The sequence below is a fragment of the Seriola lalandi genome, unplaced genomic scaffold (genome assembly GCF_002814215.2).
Source record: "Seriola lalandi dorsalis isolate HSWRI2012SDOR001 ecotype SW California unplaced genomic scaffold, Sedor1 jcf7180002054043, whole genome shotgun sequence".
Classification (NCBI taxonomy): domain Eukaryota; kingdom Metazoa; phylum Chordata; class Actinopteri; order Carangiformes; family Carangidae; genus Seriola; species Seriola lalandi.
In genome coordinates, this window is record NW_019524596.1 from 207367 (window position 1) to 230812 (window position 23446).

At 42.7% G+C, this 23446-nt stretch overlaps 1 protein-coding gene across 1 annotated transcript in view; it reads right to left on the reverse strand.

The window, feature by feature from the left end:
• Window positions 1-10488: 10488 nt before the first annotated feature.
• LOC111652615 (potassium/sodium hyperpolarization-activated cyclic nucleotide-gated channel 2) overlaps window positions 10489-23446 on the reverse strand; it is a 32902-nt gene continuing 19944 nt past the window's right edge. Inside the window, exons 5-8 of the mRNA XM_023402938.2 lie at window positions 18037-18183; window positions 17455-17695; window positions 17198-17362; window positions 10489-16713 (exon numbers count right to left, since the gene is read on the reverse strand). Coding sequence (XP_023258706.1) covers window positions 15764-16713; window positions 17198-17362; window positions 17455-17695; window positions 18037-18183 — 1503 coding nt within the window. The 3' untranslated portion in view covers window positions 10489-15763. The remainder of the gene's footprint in view (window positions 16714-17197; window positions 17363-17454; window positions 17696-18036; window positions 18184-23446) is intronic.

Below are 23446 nucleotides of genomic sequence, written 5' to 3' on the forward strand. Positions count from 1 at the left end.
ATAACTTCATGATTAACAACGGTCCTTTCTGAGAGCTCAAGGTAGCCGCGGCATCTGCCATCCACCACTTAACCATAACACTAAATGTTTCAATGTAATTATATCCCGTCAGTGTGATAATAAGTAAATCCTCTCATTAATTGAGTCTTATTGTGTAGCTCTTGCTGTCACAGCTAATTGACCCCAAGAATGAGGTGGAATACATCTGCCTTCATTTGTGCACAACTCTAATTAACACCACCACAAGAACCAGTAAGGGATGCATGTGTGTGTGCATGTGTCTGTATGTGCGTGTGTGTGTGTTTTTGCACTCTTGTGGGTAACATGGGATCTCCTGACCTCAATCAGCCAGACCATATGGAGAAAGAATCATAAATGTAGTACAATTTCAAACACTGTAGCTGTATAAAGATTTGCACTTTTCATATTTTATCTTTTATGACTAGAATATTCATGTCATACAACATTATAACACTGGATAATATTACATTAGACATGTGTTCTGTATATGCTGGTTAAGCATATATTTAGATTATGCTTCATATCAGTGTTATTGCTGTGTGAGATTTTAAATTGATATGGAAAACTTATGAGCAAACAAAGCAAATAGAGCAAACAATTTACACACCCAGCAGTTACATTATTACACATTTGTAGTCATCTTTCTGACCACCAATATTCACTTTCCTTTAAGCTTTGTTTTTGCAACTCCTGAGGGAAATATCTTGCGCTTTGGCTGCTAAATGCTCCACTATGTTTGCCTGTTAGTCACTATGTGTGTCTCCCGTTTGCTCCTGGACATGTAGTGTACGGTGGGTTTTTAGAGCTTTTTCACTGAAAACTGCCGCCTGCTGCATCTGGAAACAGCGATGATGAGAGATTGTGAGAGTGGATCCAAACAGTAAAGCTGTGGGCCCTGAAAAGAAAAACAATGAGTTAAAAGATGCTGTAAATGTCCATAGAGCTGTAGAGTCAGGTGATAATGCTGCATGAGTTCATCACTAAGAGTTACTCCCGAGTAGTCAGGTGATCCGTTTTTAATATAGAAATATTGATTATGACTGTGGGCTACAAGTATGCACTGCTTTATATGACATACATCTGATGCACTAAACATATATGTGGCACCAATGTCAACATTTCATGTTACTCTTTAATTTTTTGGGGATTTTTTGATCAGCTATAGTGATATTACATTTTCTGAAAAAACAGTACTTTTTCAAATTGAGTTAAAAGTCCATTTACTTGTTCCTATCCCAAGCGACCGAAGTAAATGGGAGGGGTTTAGTGTCTTGCTCAAGGACACTTCAACAGCACGTCTAATGACGATGGTGAAGATGTAATCTGACTCTGTCTGCTTACGGGACAGATTCAATCACCTCGATTCAGCCACCTCAGAGGACAGACATCTGTCCTCTTACTCCTCACATGCTAAGAAATGATTTGAACTTTATATATTGCCCCACTAAGATAATTAATTATATTGATTATACTGATTACCATCCAGAGGTGCTATTACATGTAATGTTGATTACAGTTTATTTTGATGAGTAACAGTGCTATGTTGCTCTCTGCAGTCTCTCCAGCAGGCTTCGGGACTCTTAGTGGTCTCTCTATCGGTCTGCCCACGCTTTCTCTCCCTTGTTCTTCAATCCTTTAATCTCTGCATAAACCCACTCTGACTTCATAGCCCTGAGTCATACTGTATCACATCTGACTCCTCTCCTTTCCTTTCCTGTCCTCTCCTCTCCTCTCCTATCCTCTCCTCTCCTTTCCTCTCCTCTCCTCTCCTCTCCTCTCCTCTCCTCTCCTCATTCACATTGTGTGTGTTCTTCCTGTCACTGTTACACAGTCAGCAGGGGGTGCAGAAAACACTTGAGCAAACAGCAGGAGAAAATGCTTTTGCAACATTTGCAGTTGATTGGGGCGTTAATTCATATCATCAGCAAAATATATTTCTATTTCTGAAAAGTATATTAAGTTAAGGGCTAAAATGATCCATGAAAAGCACATTAAAGCTACAGGCGTGAAAGAAGTATTCTGATTTTTTACTGAATAAAATAAGAAATAATGAAATGCGAAAATACTATCTAAATTATAGCAATGATAAAATCTTAATTACTTAATGAAAGTACTTTAGTATTTGCAACTAAATATATGTAAAGTTTAAAAAGTAAGCTGTTAAGAAGCAGAACTGTCACTCTCAATGATATCTCGTTTATATATTTATTTGTTGGATTATTATTACAGGTAAATTACTGCATAACAGGCATTTTACTGTAGCTGGTGCTGGTGAAGCTGTTTTCTGGTTAGTTGGGTTGCTTAAAGTCACTTGAACTTCAGTCCACTTCTTGGTATCTTTTCCTCCCAACTTGCTGCTGTTGTTACATAGTCACTGTTGGTATAAGTACTACTATAAATACAATCCTGACCAATCAAATAAATGCTTTCTGCCCACTGAGCAGTGTAATAGATAGGATTACCGAGCTTCGCCAATCACCGATTTTCACAGACTAATTTCTTCTCAGAAGTGCTGTGGCATGTGACTCTGATTTTTATAGAGTCAGATGTTTTACAACCACAGCACAACATACGGCAAAGATGTCGATCAAGGCAAATGCCATAGGATGCTGCGCATGATACAGAAACGTGGTCAAATCCACAAAATGCCATCTGTGACCAGAGGCTGTGCCTGTTAAAGTGGCATTAAATCCTCAACCTGTTTCTTCAGAGGGAATGCTTACTGCAAACTGCAGCAATGTGGGAGCATTTGTGATGATGCTGTTCACAAAAACACATCTGAAGTCCCGCACACGTCATCTGACCACAAGGCCCCGCATCTGTTGCTTTAGTGAGAAAATAAATGGATATTTTTTTTCCTCGTTTCCTGTGGTTTGGTTTATTTTAAAGAGTCTGTGTGACGAAAGCACGGCTCTAACGACACCACAGGTGTAGCTGGGGAGTAACGATATGCCTCATCCTCTTTCCTGCACCCATCGTTCTCTGGGGCTGGGTGTGAGTAAGTGTGTGTTTGGTGGTGACAGTGGCTGTGGGGTGGGGAAGAGCTTGGTGTGGGGCTTGTGGATGAGACAGAAGGGGAAAGAGAGCTCGTCTGCAGCTTTACCCTTCCAGTGACTCAGCAAATTTCAGAGATGAATTTTTGTAAATAATCCCCTCTTCTCATTTCTGCTCCCCTCACTCCTTATCCCCTTTGTCCTCTTCGCACTCCATCGCCCCCTTTTCCCTGTGCGCTCCCAATAATCATTTATGTCTCATTACTTAATTGCTTTTGCACATAAAAATAACGTCTCATCATTGTAATGACTCAATCAGAGAAAAGAGCGACAGGCAAATTTGAGCACTCATCATCACACATCCATTGTCCATTATCGCTCCTTTTCTAGAAAAGCGATTGAGGTGGGAAACATAATCTGGTGAAACAGAAAAAAAAGGAAAGGCGTTATTTAAATTCTGTTGGTTTGCGGTGGGACCTTCAGCTGAATACCCATCACTGACATCCCTCATCTGTTTAGTGCAGAGAGAGAGAGACGTCAGAGGCACTTTGCTGAAAGCAGAGAGATGCAGGGACAGAAATAGACCACACTGGGATATCTGAGGAGAGGAGGAGAAGGGAGAGGCCCTGGGTATTCTGCCATCCTAGATAACACCATCTCTCCAGCATGGTGGGGTGGAGACAATGGGGGACATGAGCGTGCACTGGGTCATGCACTGATCTCGCGTGTGTGTACGTGTGTGTTTCTGAGCCACGAGGTGGTCGAATCAGCAGTGGGCTGATAGAAGACAGAGGGAGGAAGGGGAAAGGAAATGAGCTTCCATGTCAACTCTATTAGATTAGTCTGCAAGAATCATGGGGACACCTGAGAACGGTTGTAATGCAATAACGTGTGGATGTTTCATGGATGTAAAATGTAAAGTCAGCAGTGATAATTCTCCTCCTCTGCCTAATATGTGTCCATTATCAGCACATCAGGGTTTGAGGACTGACTCCATGTTAGCCTGACAGTCAGCTTGAGCTGCTTGAATTGGCCTTTAACATAACATTTGTCACATCAGCTGGAGAGATGTGCCAACTGAACTGTTTTCTTTTTGTCTGTCCGTTCCTTCTGTCCGTGAATCCCTGAAAGCCACCAGCATGTCGAACAACACCAGCAGAAACCTCATGTACACTCATTTTTGGGGGTCATTTTTCTGTCACTGTTCTTCCTGGCTCTGGCTCAGGAAAATTGTGCCCCCCACCCTCTTCTTAAACCCACCCACAAAACTCAGATTTCTTTTTTGAGCACAGCATCAGACCTGTTTGAATCAGATGTCAGTGGGATCCTCACATCAGCCACGTCAGGTTGAACAAAGGGTCACCATGACTGGTTTGACTTTTCCTCGAGGCTCACTGCGCCCAGGCCTCACTCCCACTGCTTCCCATTACTCACCACTTATTTATACTGGTTTGACTTTGTCATATGAGGCCAGCTATGATGCATGAGCTACAGACCATGATGAATAGAGCTGATATTCTGTCAACTGAGCTAAGTGCTTGGCGTGAAGGCAAGTGAGAGAGCAATCACTCTCTTTTTAAATGGCAACAAAACTATTTAATTTTTACTAAATTGTTTTACTGTCATTCCTTATGAGCACAGTAATGCCTACCAGTAATTTGTGCTCGTGCATCTTCTCTCTCTCTGGCCACTGTGACATGTTGTTTTTGTTTTGTTTGTTTTTTACAGTAAATTGCTTTAAGATGAATGAGAGTTTGACAGGTGCTGCCACTAGCTCAGTGGTTTTATTAGCACACTGCATATTTTCACTATGAAATACTTTCCTCAGTCAGATTTTGTCCTATAGCTTTTAGCCAATTTTTCTGATCAGTGCTATGACCAAAAGTTAAAGGACCATATCCTTATAGTGTATTCGTGGCCTTTATCTGTTCTTGTTCCTGTCTTTTGTTACAACACTTTTTTTCCCTTCCTGACACTGTAGGTAATTAATTGGGATTGTACTTTTTTCAGTTGCAAGTTATTCCACTCACCTTTGTGATGATGCAGGTCACAGTTAATAAGGCAGACTGGCAGAATCTGTTGATCAAATGATAAAATGTGGACAGAGAATACACACACAAAATGTAAAATCAATTTTTTTGTAAGCACATGTGATCGTTGAACACATGTTGGATATGTCAGTAATATTTACTGCACACTGGATGAGCAGGAGAATTAAATGCGAATAAAGGTGGTGAACTCCCACACACTGTCAGTGCCAAGTTTATTGCCTATGTCAGGCATTAAATTCACAGTGTGAAACAACAACATCTTTATACTCAGCTATGAGCTGCAACAACCAAATAAATGGCCAATTTACAAACACCTAAAAACCCAGTCAGTGAGTGATAAAATAAATACATAGATGATCCACAGAAAACAATGGAAACTTGGAAATAGCTTAAGTAATATTTATCAATGACAGAGGCTCAAATAGGGGACATTGGTCGACTGAACAACAGCTGTCCAAGTATACGTGTAAACAAGTTAAATGTCCAATATAAAAAAAGTGGAGCCTAGTGTAAGACAAGACGGGACACTGATGTTGTTCTTCAATCATCTGATCGGCATTAGCTGGTCATGACCATTGCTGGCTCAATCTCCAGCTGCTTGACTACCAGCTGACCAGTAACGTCCAGTCATACTCCCACAGGTGCACAGCGCAGCCTCTGTGACCTGGTCCACTCATCTCAGTACTGTTTACTCCTTCCACTCTCCTCTTCACCCAGCCTCCTCCTTATGCCTTAATGTTTTGGTTCTGGTGACTTGAGTAAGATCTAATGTTCATGTAACCTATGCACGGGTCGCCGTAACCACTCCTGAAACAGAACAAAGCTGCCCCTAAATAAATAAATAAAGATGAATGGTGGGAAACAAACAGCTCTGTGATACGGCACACAGGCTCATTAGACACTATAGAGCGCACAGAGACCTCAGTGCATTTTATTGCTTTTGTTTGTCTTACCCGGCTTACCCGAGGTCTTTTTGTTCCCGGGTGAGAGAAGGAGACGAGGGCGCTGTTAGGACCCAGGGGTCCTCTGTGTGAAGTTGATGGATGTTGTGGGGTTTCTTTACCCTCCTGACAATTAGATCGTCACTGCCCCCCACACCACCACCCCCACCCCGCCCCCACCCAGAAACAGTGGCCTGCTTGAGATACCTCAGCACAAATTCATCAATCTTTTCTAAGGCCACTTACAAACACAACTAGAGATTATGTTTCTGCACAGAGTGCTGGAGTCCGCTGGAAAATGCAGGACCCCACAGCAGTGTGTTAGTGATTGTGGTCACATAGCCAAACACAATGACATAGCAGAACAGACTGGCCCCTGGGTTAATGCTCAACATCAGAATTAAATAGCTCTGTTAAAGGGTCACAGCAACAAATAGTGTGTCTTGTTTATAGTTTTTCTCTGTTTTCTGTCGCTTTCTTTCCCGTTATCTGAGCTGTTGGTTAATAGTTTTCACACACACAGTGGATCTGCAGCAGCTCAGAAAGAGGAAAAATTGACCTTGTGATTTGAACATAGCAGTTTTTGTTGTTGTTTATTTCCCCATACAACACAGCTGTGTTAAGATGAGAGAAATTAGTTCTTGTTTGTTCTGTGGGTTTGAAACCTGCATTGTTTGCATCCATGTTTACATTTTAGCTTTCTTTCTTGGCACATTACCGTCACCTGTAGATCAGTGAAATAGTGTGAAACCGACAGCGGGACTGTGCATTATGTCACCTGGTGCATGTGTGAATGATGCAAACAAAATTGGGACCCACTTGTGACCGCTGTGGCTCATGAGCCAAAGTCAAGAACTCCACAGGATACCTTCGAATTTACCAGAGAAACCGTCTGACACACTAACACACAGAGAGACTGGGTGGTATCTTTAGTGTGTGATGTCTGACTAGTTAATAACAGCTTTGATGAGGGGCGCACACACACGGATGATGAATATTTTTGTCTTTCTCTCTCTCTCTGTATGTGTGTGTGCATGTGTGTAACAGTGTTTGATAGTGTGTGAATGTGTGTGTGTGTCTGCTCTGATGAATAGCCACAGTGTCACTGAGTACAGACCTTGACAGCGCAGAACAGATGAGATGATTCAGAAGCCAAAGCATTGTCCTGGCTCTCATCACTTCAGCTGGCGGCACAGAGCAAATATTATCAGTGGAAGTGGATGATGGAGTGAAATTATTGAGCAGGGGCCTTCGTTTCCTGTTGCGAAATAATCACAGCTTAAAGAACCCAAAGACCCGAGGAGATCAAATGTTTTGCTAACGAAACAGTGTTGTGGGAGAAAAAAAAGGTAACAATATCAGCCTGGAGACGTATTCATTTTTTTCATTTCTTCATATTTCCTGCTCTCCATAATTCTAGCATATCACTGCTTTGCTCTCTGCATTTCTTTCTTTTCTTTTTTAAATTTTTTTTTTTTTTTTACCTCATACTCTATTTATCTCCTGTTCTTTTGGCCAGGAGGTTCATGGACATTTCTGGGTCGTCTGTAATGGGAAGTGTTTAGCAGAGCAGATGCATGGAGTGCTGCTCAGGCCAGCTGCTCACAGAGAGCCCAGCAGCATCCCTCCTCATCTCTTCTGCCTTCTCTCTCTCTCTCTCTCTCTCTCTCTCTCTCTCTTTTAAAATCTTTTTTCTTTCAAGAAAGGGAAAAAACTTTCAGTACCTGTAGGCCTGAGCAGGGGAAAGTTTCACATTTCTTATTTTGTCGTAGAGAAAAATCGTAAAAATGTGAAATTCAGAAGAAATAGTTGTTCTCAGGAAGCCACGTTTAAACAGGTGCATGATTTATACAAAACTCTGCATGTATGAGCTGCATACTGCATGCAGGGTGTGCCCTTGTTACTGCTGTTGCCCTCTTCCTCCTCCTCCTCCTCCTCCTCCTCCTTCTCTCCCCCAAGAGACATACTCGTCATTACATAATTTGTTGCTGGAGATATACAGAACTTGATAAGAAATATTGTTGCATTCTCAATTTTAGTGGCATAATCAGTTTTTACTGTAAAGCTTTGCATCACATTACACTACATTAGAACATTAAATAATGGATTTTGTAAAATATAAAGTGTATTATATTTTGTACACTAAAATATACAGCAGGGTATTGCTAAAATATAAGTTAGTTAGTTTTTGCCACAATATAAGAAATCATATTCACAAGACAAAATAATTCTACAGTTAGATTTATACATATAGTGGTTTATAAATCCGTTTTTTTGTGTACTGGCACAAATGTGATAAAGTCGCAAATTGCTTGGCCGCTCCAACACTGAGGGAAGAATATCTCTTTGCCTTTTGCTGTCTTTTGATGTATGTGTGCAGTAAGCATGTCACTGAATGGCCGACTGAATTACAGTCTGGTCCCGATCACATGATTTGTAGGCCGTGTGTCCTTGGACGAAGACAGCATTGATCAGTCAGGAGGGGGGAAAAAATCTGTTCTTGTCTAATTGAACAATAAAACCAAGTAAAACAATAAACCCACCGCCCAGGGACCACAGATAAGACGACCAACAAATTCAGTTAGTTGTATTTTCAAAGGATGACATATCTTGTGGAAGAACATGTGACCCTTCCCTTCTGTCTCTTACTGCGTGTATTTCTCTTCATCATTTCAGCTTGACGTACTTCTCACTTCCTCTGCAGCCCACTGTCCAGCAAACTGTGATGTGACAGAGGCTGCCTGCGGCTGTAAGATGACTTACTGTATCTCTCTCTCTCTCTCTCTCTTTCTCTCTCTGTCTTGCTCACTGACTCATTCATGGACTTGGAGCTCGGACCAAATGCTAATCCTGGCATTCAGATCTGAGCTGTGGATGCTCCCCAGTGCAGAGAGACATGGCTGAAGCAGAGAGGGAAACGTGAGGGCAGAAGGATGAACCTTTGCGCCTGTGTGTTAATACACACACACACACACACACACACACACACACACACACACACACACACACACACACACACACACACACACACACACACACACACAAACACACACACTTGCAAAAGTTAGACCGGTAACAAACATGTTCTCATGAATTGCAGGAGCTGAAAATGCAGATTTTGCCAACTGGGAAAACCCAAGGGACACAGATTCTGAAATCTTCTAAAAAAACGGACAATAAAGGAAGTTGATGAAGACCAGTTGCACCAAGCAGTTCGAAGAAAAGTGGAAGGAGATGGATGGGAAGGCATGGGGAAACCAGTAAGCAGCTAAATAAGCAAATTGCCCTCTGGAGGTAAACAGCCAGGGGGGTAGTGCGGGAGATGCTGATATGATTAATTGAAGTAGGACAGCCAGGGACACAGTAGAGGACCAGCACTGCAGAGAAAACGAGGTAGAGGACAATCCTCGGCCATCTACAGGATGAAACTATATACTCAGACTACAATATAGCTTCACAACTCAGTGTAGTATCTGCCTGCGGCCACTATCAGTACATTGCTTCCTCATTGAATTACAATGAAATGGAGAGAGAGACAGAGAGAGACAAGAGAGAGAGAGTGTGTGTGTGTGTGTGTGTGTGTGTCAATAGAGCGGAAGAGAGAGAGGACATTATGTCACGTCAAGGTAAAACTACGTACACGCACTGCGGATGGCCTCACCCACATTTGTACCAGCTGCATGTAGATCTGAGGAGGCAACATGAATGGTGTAAAGCTCTGTGTCGAAACCTCACCTTGCATGTAATTTTAATCTTTCTATCTCAGTGTGCCATGCATAATCACTGAGGATCCAGACAGCAGTGTGTGTGTGTGTGTGTGTGTGTGTGTGGAAGGGAAAAGAAATAGACGGAGAGGGAACGGGTGGGTGCTGCTCCCAGGCTGCCAGAGGAGTGTGTCCTTGGACTGCCCTCATCTCTGACGCACACACCCACCCACCCTGTCACACACACACACACACACATTCACATACACTGCCACCGGTTCATTTACTCTCTCTCCATATCAGACAAATACAAAAACCAGGGATTGCATGTGAACACACGCGCTCTTAGGTACGGGAATAAATACACTTACTGCTGTGCTGTGTGTGTTCACATGCACAGACACATACACACACACACACACACACACAAAAGCGGAAAGCTCTTAGACTGAGCTCAGACATCTCATCAGGGATGCAGCAGAGCCCCTGTCTGCAGAGAGAGAGAGAGAGGGAGAGAGAGGGAGAGAGAGAGAGAGAGAGAGAGAGAGAGAGAGAGATCTCATCTGATGTGGTGTAGGATGAGGGTGGAGGGGTAGCTGGCTGATTTACAAGGTTGAGGTGTGTGTGTTTGTGTGTGTGCGTTTGTTTGTGCACATGTGTTTGCAGCTACAAGTGTAACTCCAGGAGGTGTGTTAAATGTTCACACACACAGACACACACTGCATTCATTGCAGCAAAGACAAAGACACACCAGTGAATAAAAGTCCACACACAGAGATAAGTATGCCAATGCGCTCATCTTTTTATTGCACAACAATGTCTTTTTACGAACGCTTAAACAACATTGCCACTGACTGACAGACCAGCTTATTGAGAGAGACCAGGGTGTGGCTCTGTGTTCTCGGCCAGCAGAGGTGGTGGACAAGACAGCCTTTTGGACGCAGGTTCAAATCAGCCCCGTGCCCTCGCCGCCAGCTGTGCATCTCAGTCTGCAAGGACTGGATGGCGACAAATATCACCAGCATCCAAAGTATCCACCTGATCCTATGAGACGGATTTGGAAGTGCTGCGGCTCGGGCTGGGTGCTGATTTGTCCCTGGATTGTAGACATCAACTTAGACAGAGCTGGAGTTCTGACATACTTGAACCTTTTTTTTTTTTTGTTAAGAGCAGAAGCCAAGCACAGCCTGAGATGGTTGCAGACTGGCCTCCAGAAAGAGAGAGAGAGAACACATGCTGTGTCAGATATCTGTGCTGTTGTCTACATGGTGCTGGTAAAGTGTGTCTGGATGCCCACACCGAGCTGCTCGTGCAGGCTGTGGAATGCTACTAAGTCTAGGGATGTGCCAAAGTTATTTCTAGGAGCATTACAGTGTTTTGTTATTTTATTTAATTTTTTTAAAATTTTTTTAAAATTTTTTTACTTTTTTTTTTTTTTAGAACAAATGGAGTCGTGACCGTGTAACACTTTCCAGCTGGTGCTGGCGCCTCTCTTAGCCTCACGTGGGTTTAAAACCCCCTAAATGGCATCATATTCTGAAGTGGGACCAACATTATAGAAGGAAAGGCACAGGAACACACACACGCACACACAAACTCAAGCACACAATACACAGAGTCCTGAAGCAGAGAGAAGGCTTAGGTAAGCTAAGCAGGCTACAGTAGCTACGACACAAAGGTTTAACTGTTAGACTAAATAAAATCATTGTACAGTAGTTGGTACACGACAATGTCTAGATTTGAAGGTCCCACTAAGAATCGTACATAGAACTCTGCTTAGATAAGAAAAATACAAACATGCACTCTGCTATTATCTGTCAAGGTAACTCAGCCAGGAGTCGAGCTCGTGACCGCTGAGGCTCGTGAGCCAAATTCAGCCTTGGAGAGATCTTTTTTTTTTTTTTTTTTTTTTTTTTTAAATGGCAAACACCAGATCAGTGTGCAACCAGCATCAGAGTCTACACAACTGTGCAACATTATAGTTTGAGAAAGATTTTCCAGCATGTGCACAGCCTAGTTTTGTTTCCATATGTTATTGTTATTGTTATTGTGCAGGCATCTCCACAGTTTAAGTCGTTATTTTTCTTTTGTCATTTTTGGCTCTGTGCAGCAAGCAGGTCATCTAAGCTAACGTCTAGACTGCCGATATCCACCAGAAGCCTGTCAGAGCTCACCCTCTCACTGTAGAAAATGTTTCTTATACAGCAGGTTGTGGTAAAAACACAAAAATTTGCCCCACATCTCTGTGTATACCATATGTACAGAACATGAAAGTACAGAGTACAGCGCGCATGGTGTTGGAAGGCTCAAACCAACAAAAATGTGCAATTTTGTGTTTCCCAAATCAGGGAAAATTATATATACTGACATTGTCATTTTAATTCAGCGATACTAATCTTCATCTAATGTTTTTACATATATTGCAAGTTGAAAATAAAAACACGTATTTGCATTTTTACAGGCACATACATACCACAAAAATAGACTATGTGGAAACTAGATATACTAGGCACAAGGTATGTACAGTCCGTGTGCATGGTGCACATTGTAAAAACAATAACCAAACAAAATATACTGATAAATCAAAGACAATTTTACAAACAAAAATAATACCCTGATTTGCTAACGTATCAACACCAAGGCATTCAGTACCCTTAATATCTGGTACAGCAAGAATGAGAGGTTTGAAACTTAGATGCTCTCAATAATTGTCAGTCAGTGTCAAACATGTATGAGGGATTTCAATCCCACTTCACAGCAAGGTCCAGAAGAAGAACCATTGAACAATCGCACTTTGAACCCCCCGTCATCAGGCAAATACAGCGCTATATCACACACACATGCGCGCACACACACAAACATGTCGACTGAACACACTTGTGACACAGACACAAAACAGATAACTGGCAGAAGTATGTGCTTGGCCAGGGCTGTATCAGCCTCATAGCTGAGGGTTCAAACAGAGCAGTACTGATCAAAGTGTCTGGGATGCCATCCTTTGAGTGGGAGTGAATTACACACTACAGTATCTTATTGGATGGATGCAACGAAACAGAGACGGTGCCTGATATTGCCTGAAACATTAGCTCTTTGACTCTCCTTCCATCTTGCTCTCACTGACTGTGGACTCATTCAAATAACATCAGCACAGTCCTGATAGCAGCTTAATAGGGCAAACTCTGGTATTAGCACAAAGGAATAGGGAAGAGGACCAATTGATTGCACTGGAACAGTATTGAAGCACACAACAGCTACTGACTCAAATGGACTCGGTTCATTCACAATCGTATTGGCATTTTGGCATGTACCTTTCCCATAGGAAAAAAGCAATACAAAGTTCCATTGTTGCTGATGAAGCAGGTCGCAGCACTGTGACCCAGGTATGATAAAGAACGAGGTTTAGTGCATGTTATTGATCAAACAGAAAGTGAAAATGTGGCTGCTCTTATAGTAACAATGAACCAGGGATTACAATAATGAAGCCCTTGGATAAAAACAATCACCTGCACCTTGTTTCAAGACTTGAACAGCTCTCAGGAAGAGTGATCAGGACAAAACGGCAGCAGTGAGTTACGCTCTTAATAATCTAAGGGTTATGACTCCACTAGATCTGCCTTGTTTCTCTCAGCCAATCAAAATTCAAGGGGGAATCTTTCAGCATGTTTAAATCAACAAGTTGATTATGGGAAGATAGACAAGTCTACATAAATCAATGGAAAGCCACGCTGCGGCAATCAATACATCTCTCTGGAAAGGTAGCAAACCTGAGTGAAATGTCCATCGCATCGATTTTACAGTTTGGCTCTGGATCGATACTCAGAGCTGAAAAAGTTGGATGCGGTGTTTGTTTAACACATTGAATCAGCTGCCTATTTTATATCCCAATTGAATTCAGTTTTCATCCTTACAGTTTAACCAGATAATGGTTCCAGGAGAAGTACTGCAACCGTTTTAGAGAATAGAGAATTGATTTTCATTTTGATAACAAGGTCGCAGAGCGACACAAGGTGCTTAAATGGATGTCCTCAGTGCTCACATTAGACCGAGGAGTTCAAAGTGGTTACGACTCTCTCTCGTTCACATCCACTTCAATAAATGAACAGAAAAAAGAAAACAAGAAAGAATCCTCTCATGTTAGTTCTTGGGATGGGGTGTAGTGGGGGGAGCATACAGGTTAAATACAGCAACGTTCAACCCAGAGAAGCATCATCGAACCGAAAAATATCGCACAGACACTCGTCAACACATACGGCAATGCCCACAACGCCCTTGCATCATAAAAGCTTCTTTAAATCTCTGTCCCTTTATTTACATGGCAGTTTATATCTGATTAGCTGTCTTCCTTCTCGTATGGCATACATTCAGCAAGAGAAGGCTTTTAGGCTCAACAGGATCAGAATATTCAGAATAAGTATAACTAAAGCCTCAACACAATCCCCAAGTTTGAACTATGGGATTGTTGTGGATCTAAATGTTGAGACATTCATGGGAATTTTGGGTGACGTGGGGCACAAAGAAGACTTCCATATGGGGCGACGACTTTTTACAAGTGAGGCTTTCTCGCCCCCATATTGCCCACCCCAACTCCCCCATTCATCTTACAATTGAATATCTTCAAATGGGCTTTAAAGTGACGTTTTTGAGGATCTGACTTGCTGAACTCAAAGTGTGGATTACTCGTGTGACTCTAAACCAGTTTTTAAGCAGGTTGTCCTGTCTGTCTTTAACGAAAATGACACTGCACATCCTCTCATTCCTTCAAACATTTTTGGTTAAGGTAACAACATGGTCACTGGATTACAATACCTCAAGTGAAGCCACAACAGCTGCTGGATTCTTTAAGATTTCACATTAAAAAGAAAACAAAAGGAAAAAGAAAGAAGTTCACTTTCCTGTACAGCATATGTATAGATATTTATATTCATATATATTTATATATAGGCGGGGTAGAGTATTGCAGAATTATATTGCATGTGTTAATCAATAAACCTAGACAAAAACAAGCAAGTATACAGTATGGGTTGTTCACAAATGTTTCCTTTCGATAAAGCTCAGATTATTTAACCACCTTTGCCTTCAGGGTTACAATCAGTACGCTGACCAAACAGCTGACCACCTCACGGATGTTTCATGAAAACAGGTCAGTGCCACTGTCAGCATGTCAAACCAATCGCGCTTGACAAAGCAGTGTAGAGAGTATGTGAGTCCGTTCTCTGAAAATAGAACCAAAACGTACCAACAAACTCACGCACACAAACTTACACCCACATATATACATACACACAAACCAAATATATGGCTTCTAACGTTGAATCAAGGCAGTTAAATAAATGGCATTTTCTTCTATGTTTCTTTTTTAGTTGATACAGACACAACCAGACTTTGTGTTCGAGCTCAACTTTGGTTTGGGTAGATACAATGAATATAATATCCCTCCGTACTTTTTTCATCAACTATTTACACATCGATGTAAGATCGACCAGCGGTCTAAAACACTATTTTCACTACTATTTTAAACAATATGAAGAGCAATGTGTTCTTTTGCTACGACAGCTTATACAGAAAAATTACACTCAAAACACTTGTTGAACGCTTAAAATGTCATTGTCATTTGACCTCAAGTCCCTGATTTTCATTTTTAAGTCCAGCTCCTGCTAGATTGCATTGCATGGATTCTACACAGTATGCAATAGTTACATTAATCATACTTTTCTTCATATCTTTACAGTAAAGACAGCGATATACAGTAGGTGTTTGGAAGCAGAGTGTAAGGGGTGATACTAAGACTAAAGGTGCTGGCACAGTAGACTAGACCAGTTCAACCTTAAGTTATATTAGTTTAATTGTATAGACTCCTCCTAGCCAAAGTGTCTCAAGACTTTGAGTTGCTCTTTTCCTTCTGCTGACACCAGCACACAGTGCATCCAGGTCAAATGACTGGTGGCAAGGGCGGTAGCTGATTGGTCATTTAGCAGGCTGACAGATCAGCTGGACTGACCTAAAACAAACAGATTCTCCTACAAAAAAGGCCTCTTTCCTGAACTCTACCAGGGTCACAAGTTGGAAGACAGCCGGGATCTGGCAGAGTCTAGCTCTGGAAGGCTGACAATTGAATCTTTCTTGGGAACTCCAGAGTCTGGAGGTCCTGATCCAGCAGCTGCTGCTACTGCCCCCATTCCAGCAGGTCCACCGGGAGGCGGTGTGGAGGCAAAGGCCACCCTCTGTTGAGCTCCTGCTGATCTCCCCACCCCTGAGGTCCCGGGCAGGCCCGGGTGAGGGGGCTGTGGGGGGCCGATGGAGGTGTTGGAGGTGCGGGTGGAGGGCGGAGGGCTGGGGGCTGCAGAGGCAGCTTGTGGTGGTCCGTCCTGGGGGAGTGAAGGCTGGGAGGCAGACAGGGCCCTGGTATCCTGGCTCAAGGTGCCTGCATGAAGGGAGTGGGTGCTCTTGTGTGAGGCAGGCCTCTGCTGGGTCTGTGTGGGGCTGGGTGCATGGTGCTGTACTAGGGACAACTGGGACCCAGAGGGTCCTGCGCTCGCCATGTACTGGAAAGTCCGTCCTGAAGCTGCGAGCGGGCTTTGGACAGGAGGGCTGGAGATTGCAGATCCAAACGCCCCTCCGAGCGTCTGAGGTGGTTGAGACTGAAGAGGAGACATGGAGACTGGGCTGGAAAGGTTCTGCATCACCTGGAACCTTCGCACCATACGAGGAGACTGCAGAGTCCCGGGACCCACCAATGGACTTGCCATCTGAGGGCAGAAGCTCATGGCCACAGCCTGCTGGAGGGTGGCGATAGCAGAGCCCGTCTGCGCCTGACCAGGGGGAGCAAAGATGCCGCCGATGGAAGGGGTCATAGACATGGCCCGCGGCCGCTGCAGGTCCACCAGCTTCACCATCTCACGGTCGTACTTGACAATCTCCTGGATCATCTCATTCTCCCGGTTGTTAAAGACACCAGAGTTGAGATCATGCTGAACCTTGTGCATCAGGATGGAGTTCTTTTTACCTTCAGAGACGAAGCAGTGGATTGATTATTAAAGAGCAGAAAAGATGAAGGACGGGGCAGGGAGGACAAAAAGCAGAACAAAGCATAAATATGTGGAAAAAAAGGATTTGGAAAAAGAGAACAATACAAGGTAGATAAAGCATGTGATGTCCTTCAGCCCAGGTACATCCTCTAGCAGAACAAGCCCGGAGGAAAATGGACGTGTCACCCTGTACTCTCATCTACTGTTTCAGTGTCCTGTGTCATTCTGGTGGAACAGCACAGCTCATTTTACTGCCTATTTCAACATTAATAATGTGGAAACATTTCCTGAGCACAATATCATTTTTGTTTTCTGTAATTGGGCTTCATTTCAGAGTTCTTTGTATATCTCTTTAAAAGAGTAGTATGCAGAGTTGTATAGTTAAATAGTTGTGTACAATAATCCTGTATTGCTAGTCATATGTTTGACAGTGTAAATATAAATTTAATAATAATTTTTTACCTATGCGGTCCAGACGGTCAATGGCAACAGTCTCAAAGGCTCGTCTCATCATGGGATACTCTTCCAGCACCTCATTGAAGTGGTCAACAGAGAGAGAGTAGAGTCGACAGTAAGTCTCTGCTCGCACGCTGGCTGTTCGCCGACCCCTCGTCAATAAACAGATCTCTGAAACGAGGAAAGAGAAAGTGCAAAAGTTTAAAAGAAGAAAGTCAAAACAACAACAAAAACGAAGGAGGACGCTACACACTGTCGCCTACCTCCAAAATAAGAGCCATCGGAGAGTTTCATAGCTAGGGTGCCCTTGGTGATGACGCTGCAGACTCCGTGCTGGATGAAGTACATTTTCTTTCCAATCGTCCCCTCCCTTATAATGTAGTCGTGTGGCTGGAACACCTCAAAACGCAGCTTGGTCAACATGGCCGTCACGAAGTTTGGCTCTGCGTTGGCAAACAGCGGCATGGACGCCACCAGCTTGCGACAGTTGAAGTTGACAATTTCCTAAGAAAAGACACATTGTTTGGTACATACTGCACAAGAACAGAGGATGTGTGCAGAGCTAGACTGAGGTGACCTTCTGCATGCATGAATGAAAGTCAAAGTATAAAAGAACATCTTGTACGCATATGTAATAAACAAACTACAAAATAAAAGCTGAAACCAATTTTATGTTTTTGTGTATTTTCAAAATCAAACATTACCAAAGGGAAGATCACAGTGAATACAGTACATCATTTAAACTGTTATATACAAAAACAATCTCATAGTACATTGTCAATATATCTTAACGTAATAAAATTACAAGTAGGAAATTGAGTGTCTTATCTGTATTATGTGTTTACCTCTCTGAGAGGCTCGCTGAGTTCTCCCAGAATGCTCTCTTCATCAAACATCTTGCCCTGGTATCTGTGCTCATAATAATCATGGATTTTCTGACGGAAGTCGGCAGGCAGCTTGTGGAAGGACATATACTGCTCCACTTGTTTGTACTGAGAGGGAGTGGGATGGACAGAGATAATGGTCTGTTAATGCACTGCACATAATGATTTTAAAAACATCTGCAAGAACAGTTTTTATTAACCCACAGTCAGCAATGTTAGCGAGTGCATTATAAAAGCCTAAGCAGAGATGGGGGCTAGTGATATTTTATATTTTTCTATGCAAATCCTGTGAAAACACACACAATTGATCCTCTGAATATTGTCTGTGTAGCTTAAGCCTGATATAACTCAAACCTCTGTGTCATAAAGCTGCATTGTAGTCCAAAAACTATTAAAAACACATCAATGAGCCACAGCATTTAGCTTAATCTGAGTCAGTCCCACAAACAGCAACCTATTGTTGGCAAATACTCAATACAACACTAAATGTGTAACTCTCTGAAGCTGAAAATAGTCCACAAAAATGCAATATCTCTTCTCATTGGAGTCATGTTTGCTAAAAAAAAAAAAAACAAACCCAAAAAAACAGGACTGATAGATGCCTTCTTGGTTTTGATATTTTAATGCGAAGGAAAAAAAAACGTCAATCATTAATTTTGAAAAACAGCTGCAAGGTTATGCTACAGATGTTTACACAAGTTATAAACAATCTGTCTACTGTGTATATAGTTATTCACATAGCTACGGCAAGTATGCAGAGGTTGTTGTATGTTGTCTTATTTTTTTTCTCATGAAGCCACTTCAAAAGCAGATAATCTTTGTTTTGATGTTTGGGCAGCAGTTACTCATTTGTCTTTTGAATTACACTGATACCCTGACTCAGTTGCCAGTCTAATACAGCAGCCCTGCGATAGATCCTACCTTCATGAAGGCTTTAATGTTCAGTTTATTGTGAAACGGCTCAACTTTATGGTCACTTTGGAGGCTGTAATTTATTGTACTGTTGACTTATGTTGTATTATCCTCAGAGGTTTTTCTAATATTTTATTCTAGCACAACACAATTCAACAGCACAACAAACTGTTTCTGCACAAGAGCGGCAGCTTATCAGTGACAAGAAACACGGTATCTTATTTGAGAAAAATGAAACAGTATTTCTCTCGTATTTCTTCCAGTGAGTCAACAAAGACAATACAAACAACCACACAGAACAGAGCAAGCTCACGCCCTTCAGCTGCCAACTGAAATGAACACACTCGTTCTTTGATCAGTGCTGCCTAGAAGTTGATCAATGCCAGATCAATAGAAAGTGAAGGGTCCAACATGGCAACAACACAAACAATCAGCTTCTATTGTTGAGATATGCTAATCACAATCCATACCGAAGTGACCACTGAGAAAGCGAAAAACTACATGGCCGGGCTGCAGAGCAGGGGAGTGATAGATGTGGCGGTAAACAGGACAGACAGTAAACTGTTGAGAGAAAAAGATTTCTGCTTGTACTTTGCTGTCAGACTGTGTGCACTTCAGCTCAAATGGGAAGCTCGATAAGACCACAGCTCAACCTTGCACCTATAAAACTGTCCACAACACAATTTTGAGAGGCGGTGTGACACGCTCGGCGGGCTGGCACATATCGACTGAAGAAGTCATCGTCCGATCTGCCTCTATCTGAACGGCCCTAAAAACTCTTCTACTGCGTGGTGGATGAAGGACACAAAAACTGCAGGCCGGCATCAGGTGACAATCCCCTGACAGTGGCTTCAGTGGGTTTGCTTCAGAGTAGACAGACTGCAACACAACTGGAAGAGCCTGGGCAGCCATGTGTCCTGTCAGAGGCCCCCCAAGCAAAACAATGAGGTCCACCTGCTCACACACTGTTACAGGCTCTGGATCCTCAAGAGCATCTGATATATTACATTGGAAATTGTTTTCTATCGCAAACAGACTGACTCGCTCTTTGTTTACAGAGAGACGCATTCAGCAAACAAAGGCGTCAAGGTGTACATAACTGAATGCTTTTGTACCTAAGGAGGATCCTTATCTCAGATCCTTGCAGCACAGGGCAACAAAATCCTCACTTTTCTTGTTCTCTGACTTTATGACGGCAGAACAGTAACTCCTGTTGAGCAGAAAATCATCCTAATTACCCTAATGCAGATGACTTTGTACTACACTAAATCAAAAAACTAAACCCCATCAGCACAATTTCAAATAACTAGGGTTGCATTAGCAAGAAACTTATTCAAACTATAGTCGTTATTCATGGTATTTAGTGCAGTCAGGAACATTTGTTATATTGTTGCCTCTCTACTTCAGCCAACTTTTTGTTTAACAGTCCCTCGGTTTCAGGGGCATAAACAAATAAAGTTACATAAACTTAAATAAGGTCTGGTTGTGAATCTTTTACTGTCAATGACTGCCTGGACTCAGCAGACACTTGGCATCCTCCCTGGCGGTGCTTTGTCAAGTTTGTACTCCAGCCATTTTCACATTTTGCTTATTTCAGGTACTTTTTTAAGTTTAGTCTGGTCTTCGGGCCAAGCTCTAAGTTGACTTTGCTCACTCCTTATCGATGTGAACACCCACAAGCATCTTGAGCTGAGTGTAAAATGCTTTTTTAGGGAGACCATAATGTTAAGATTTTTTGTGTGTGTGTCCCCCTCAGGATGGTTTGTAAAACTTTGGTGATCTCCTGACTCACAACCTGACTCATCATCTCACTGGTAAAAGTTTGCGTCTTGTGCGCTAGTTACAAAATCTTGGTATGCAAATATGGGAAGCTAAGGCGACCATGGTAAACACTACCTACTAAACATCAGCATGTTAGCGTCGTCATTGTGAGCATGTTAGCATGCTGATGTTAGCATTTAGCTCAAAGCACAGCTGTGCTTAAGCACAACTCTGCAGAGCTGCTTGCATGGCTGTGAACTCTGGTGTTTGAATGTCACCACTGAAAAGCAGGAAGAGTCTGATCCATAGGAATTTTTCATAATACTCGCATCTAGCATCTCACTTGCAGAACAGGTGGTAAGAGTAGTGCTGGATTACAGAGGCGATACAATGGAAACAAATACTTTCTGCACTGCGTGTAGGTTCAGCGTTATCCCACTAATGTTACACCACACAGCGTTTCCGCAGGTGGTCCGACCGTCACACCTCATCTCTCTGCACTGCAGGAAGGTAAAAAAAAAAAAAAAGTGTTGTAACTGCCCAGAAAAAGCAGGGCGTGTTTCCGGCTGATACGTCATCCACTCTGCTTCATTCTGCCACACAACATAAACATCATCTACGTCAGGAAAAGTCTCCTGGGCGGGGACAGCTGCACAGCTCCTGTGGTGGACTTACGCAACACAAAGTCTCACCTGCATGAGTAGCTCTGCTCCCTGACATCTGCAGATGGAGAGTGGCCCAAAGAAATGACCCAGTGTCACAACTCTTTACCCAGCATGTCAAAGCTAACGCTGCAGCTGGTGTGCCTTTCATAGAATAGAAGTGCTGATTGTGAACAAAGTGTAGGTGTGGGCTATTCTGGCAGGGAGGAAAAAGCCTCACACTCCCCGCAGAGATGCAGCGGCTGAGCGGCTGCAGTTAGACATGAAGCTCATTCCAGCCGATTGTGGCTCGGCGAAAGTCTGAACGAGTGAGGCAGCAAAAGCCTATCTGATTGAACTTAGATGGTGGCATTTAATGACTTGACTTTGAGAACCATGTCACAGCGCGCCGTATCGATCATCGCCGGGCCAACCTGAAATCTTTCCAGTGTCACGGAGGAGAGGGAGCACGCGTTTGGCTGGTGCATCACAGCACCCAGAGGGGACTGACAAACACCCAAATGAGATTGAAAATGACATCCACTTTCTGTGTCACTTTGATGACAGTGTGTGCGATAGCAAAACACTTCACTGACATTTTGTCATTTAAACTGCTGTTTTGGGAACTCTTTGCATTTTGTGATTTGTCATTCAGAGGAAAATTTATGGAGAGTTTTGTCTCTAACTTTGATTAAATTTTCCACTTTTTAGCTCATGAACTACTGACCCAACGCAGCTGCCAGCTTTTTATCATCCCCGCCTTTCATTTTGTGTCTTTTCCTATCTTTAATTTCCTTTCCTTTCCAATTTCTCTTTTCCTTTCCTTTCCTTTTCTTTCCTATCATTTCCTGAACCTCTCCGTCCCCTTTTCTTTTCCCTCCCCACCTTTACCTTTCTTTACTTTTCTTTGTTTTCCTTCCTTTTTCTTTACAGTTCTTTCCTTTGCTTTCCCACTCCTCTTCTTCTCTTTCCTTTGTCCATTCCTTTCTTTCGTAACCTTTTTTGTGCTCCCTTTCCCATCCTTTCCTTTCCTATCCTTCCTTCCTTCAGTTCCTCACCTTTCCTTCCGCCTCCCCTCCTTTCCTCTTCCATCCCTTGCTATCTTTCCTTCCCTTCTCTTTTCCTCTCCCCTCAGCTCATTCATCCCACAACTTCTCTCCATTGGAAATTCTAATTCGGGTTCATCCCAAACGGCCATGTGGATGTATAATTCATTCACTTCATTCGTGGCTAAATCGCCTCATTACATTATGAAGCACATTCACCAAAGAGAAGAAAATCAGATAGCAGTAAGTCAGCTTGTCTTGTCTGTCTTCAATTCAAAGATGTGTACAGAGGGAGGAACAACACACTGTGGGGTCTCACACAGTACAAAGTCTCATTAAATGAAATGAGGCTTCTAAGGCAAATCCTGTAATTCAGTCAGAGGGAGTGATGAGCAGAGGAGACTGGCTGATAAGGGTTTGCACATCAGACACACTTTCTACCAGAGCAGTGAATATCATTTGGCACAAGCGAAGGGACAGTTTTTGTTGTGGACGATGGTGAACGGGAATCTCTTTGGCCACTATCTTTGCAAAGTCTGCCGCGCTCTGGATAATTGAAGCGATCAGTGACAAGCAGTCTGGCTAAGAGAGGACAAATCACTGTTGTTGATGGTGTCAGTGGCACGAAGATGGAGAGGAAGAGGATGGGGGGGTAGAAAACATCATGTTGTATCCTGTGCAGTGCCACATCATGGCAGAGAGCTCAGACTGCTGTCTGCTCTCTGTCTCGCTGAGTGAGATTAGTCTCTACGAGAGAGAGGAGCTGATTCAGTGTAAAACCCCCTGTGAGGACATTAAGAGCTGATTATGGATGCACAAGGTGTGTTGGTGTAGAGTCATATTACTAATACACTGTCTGTTGCATGTCTTAAAGGCGCAATCCATGATCTAAAGGGAGGAATGAAAATACAAAACACAACATTGCAACCTCTCATTTTTCTCAAAATGACTGACAAGTCTTTTAATGTCATAGTTCTCCTATAAAAAGCACATATCTCCGAAATGTCCACT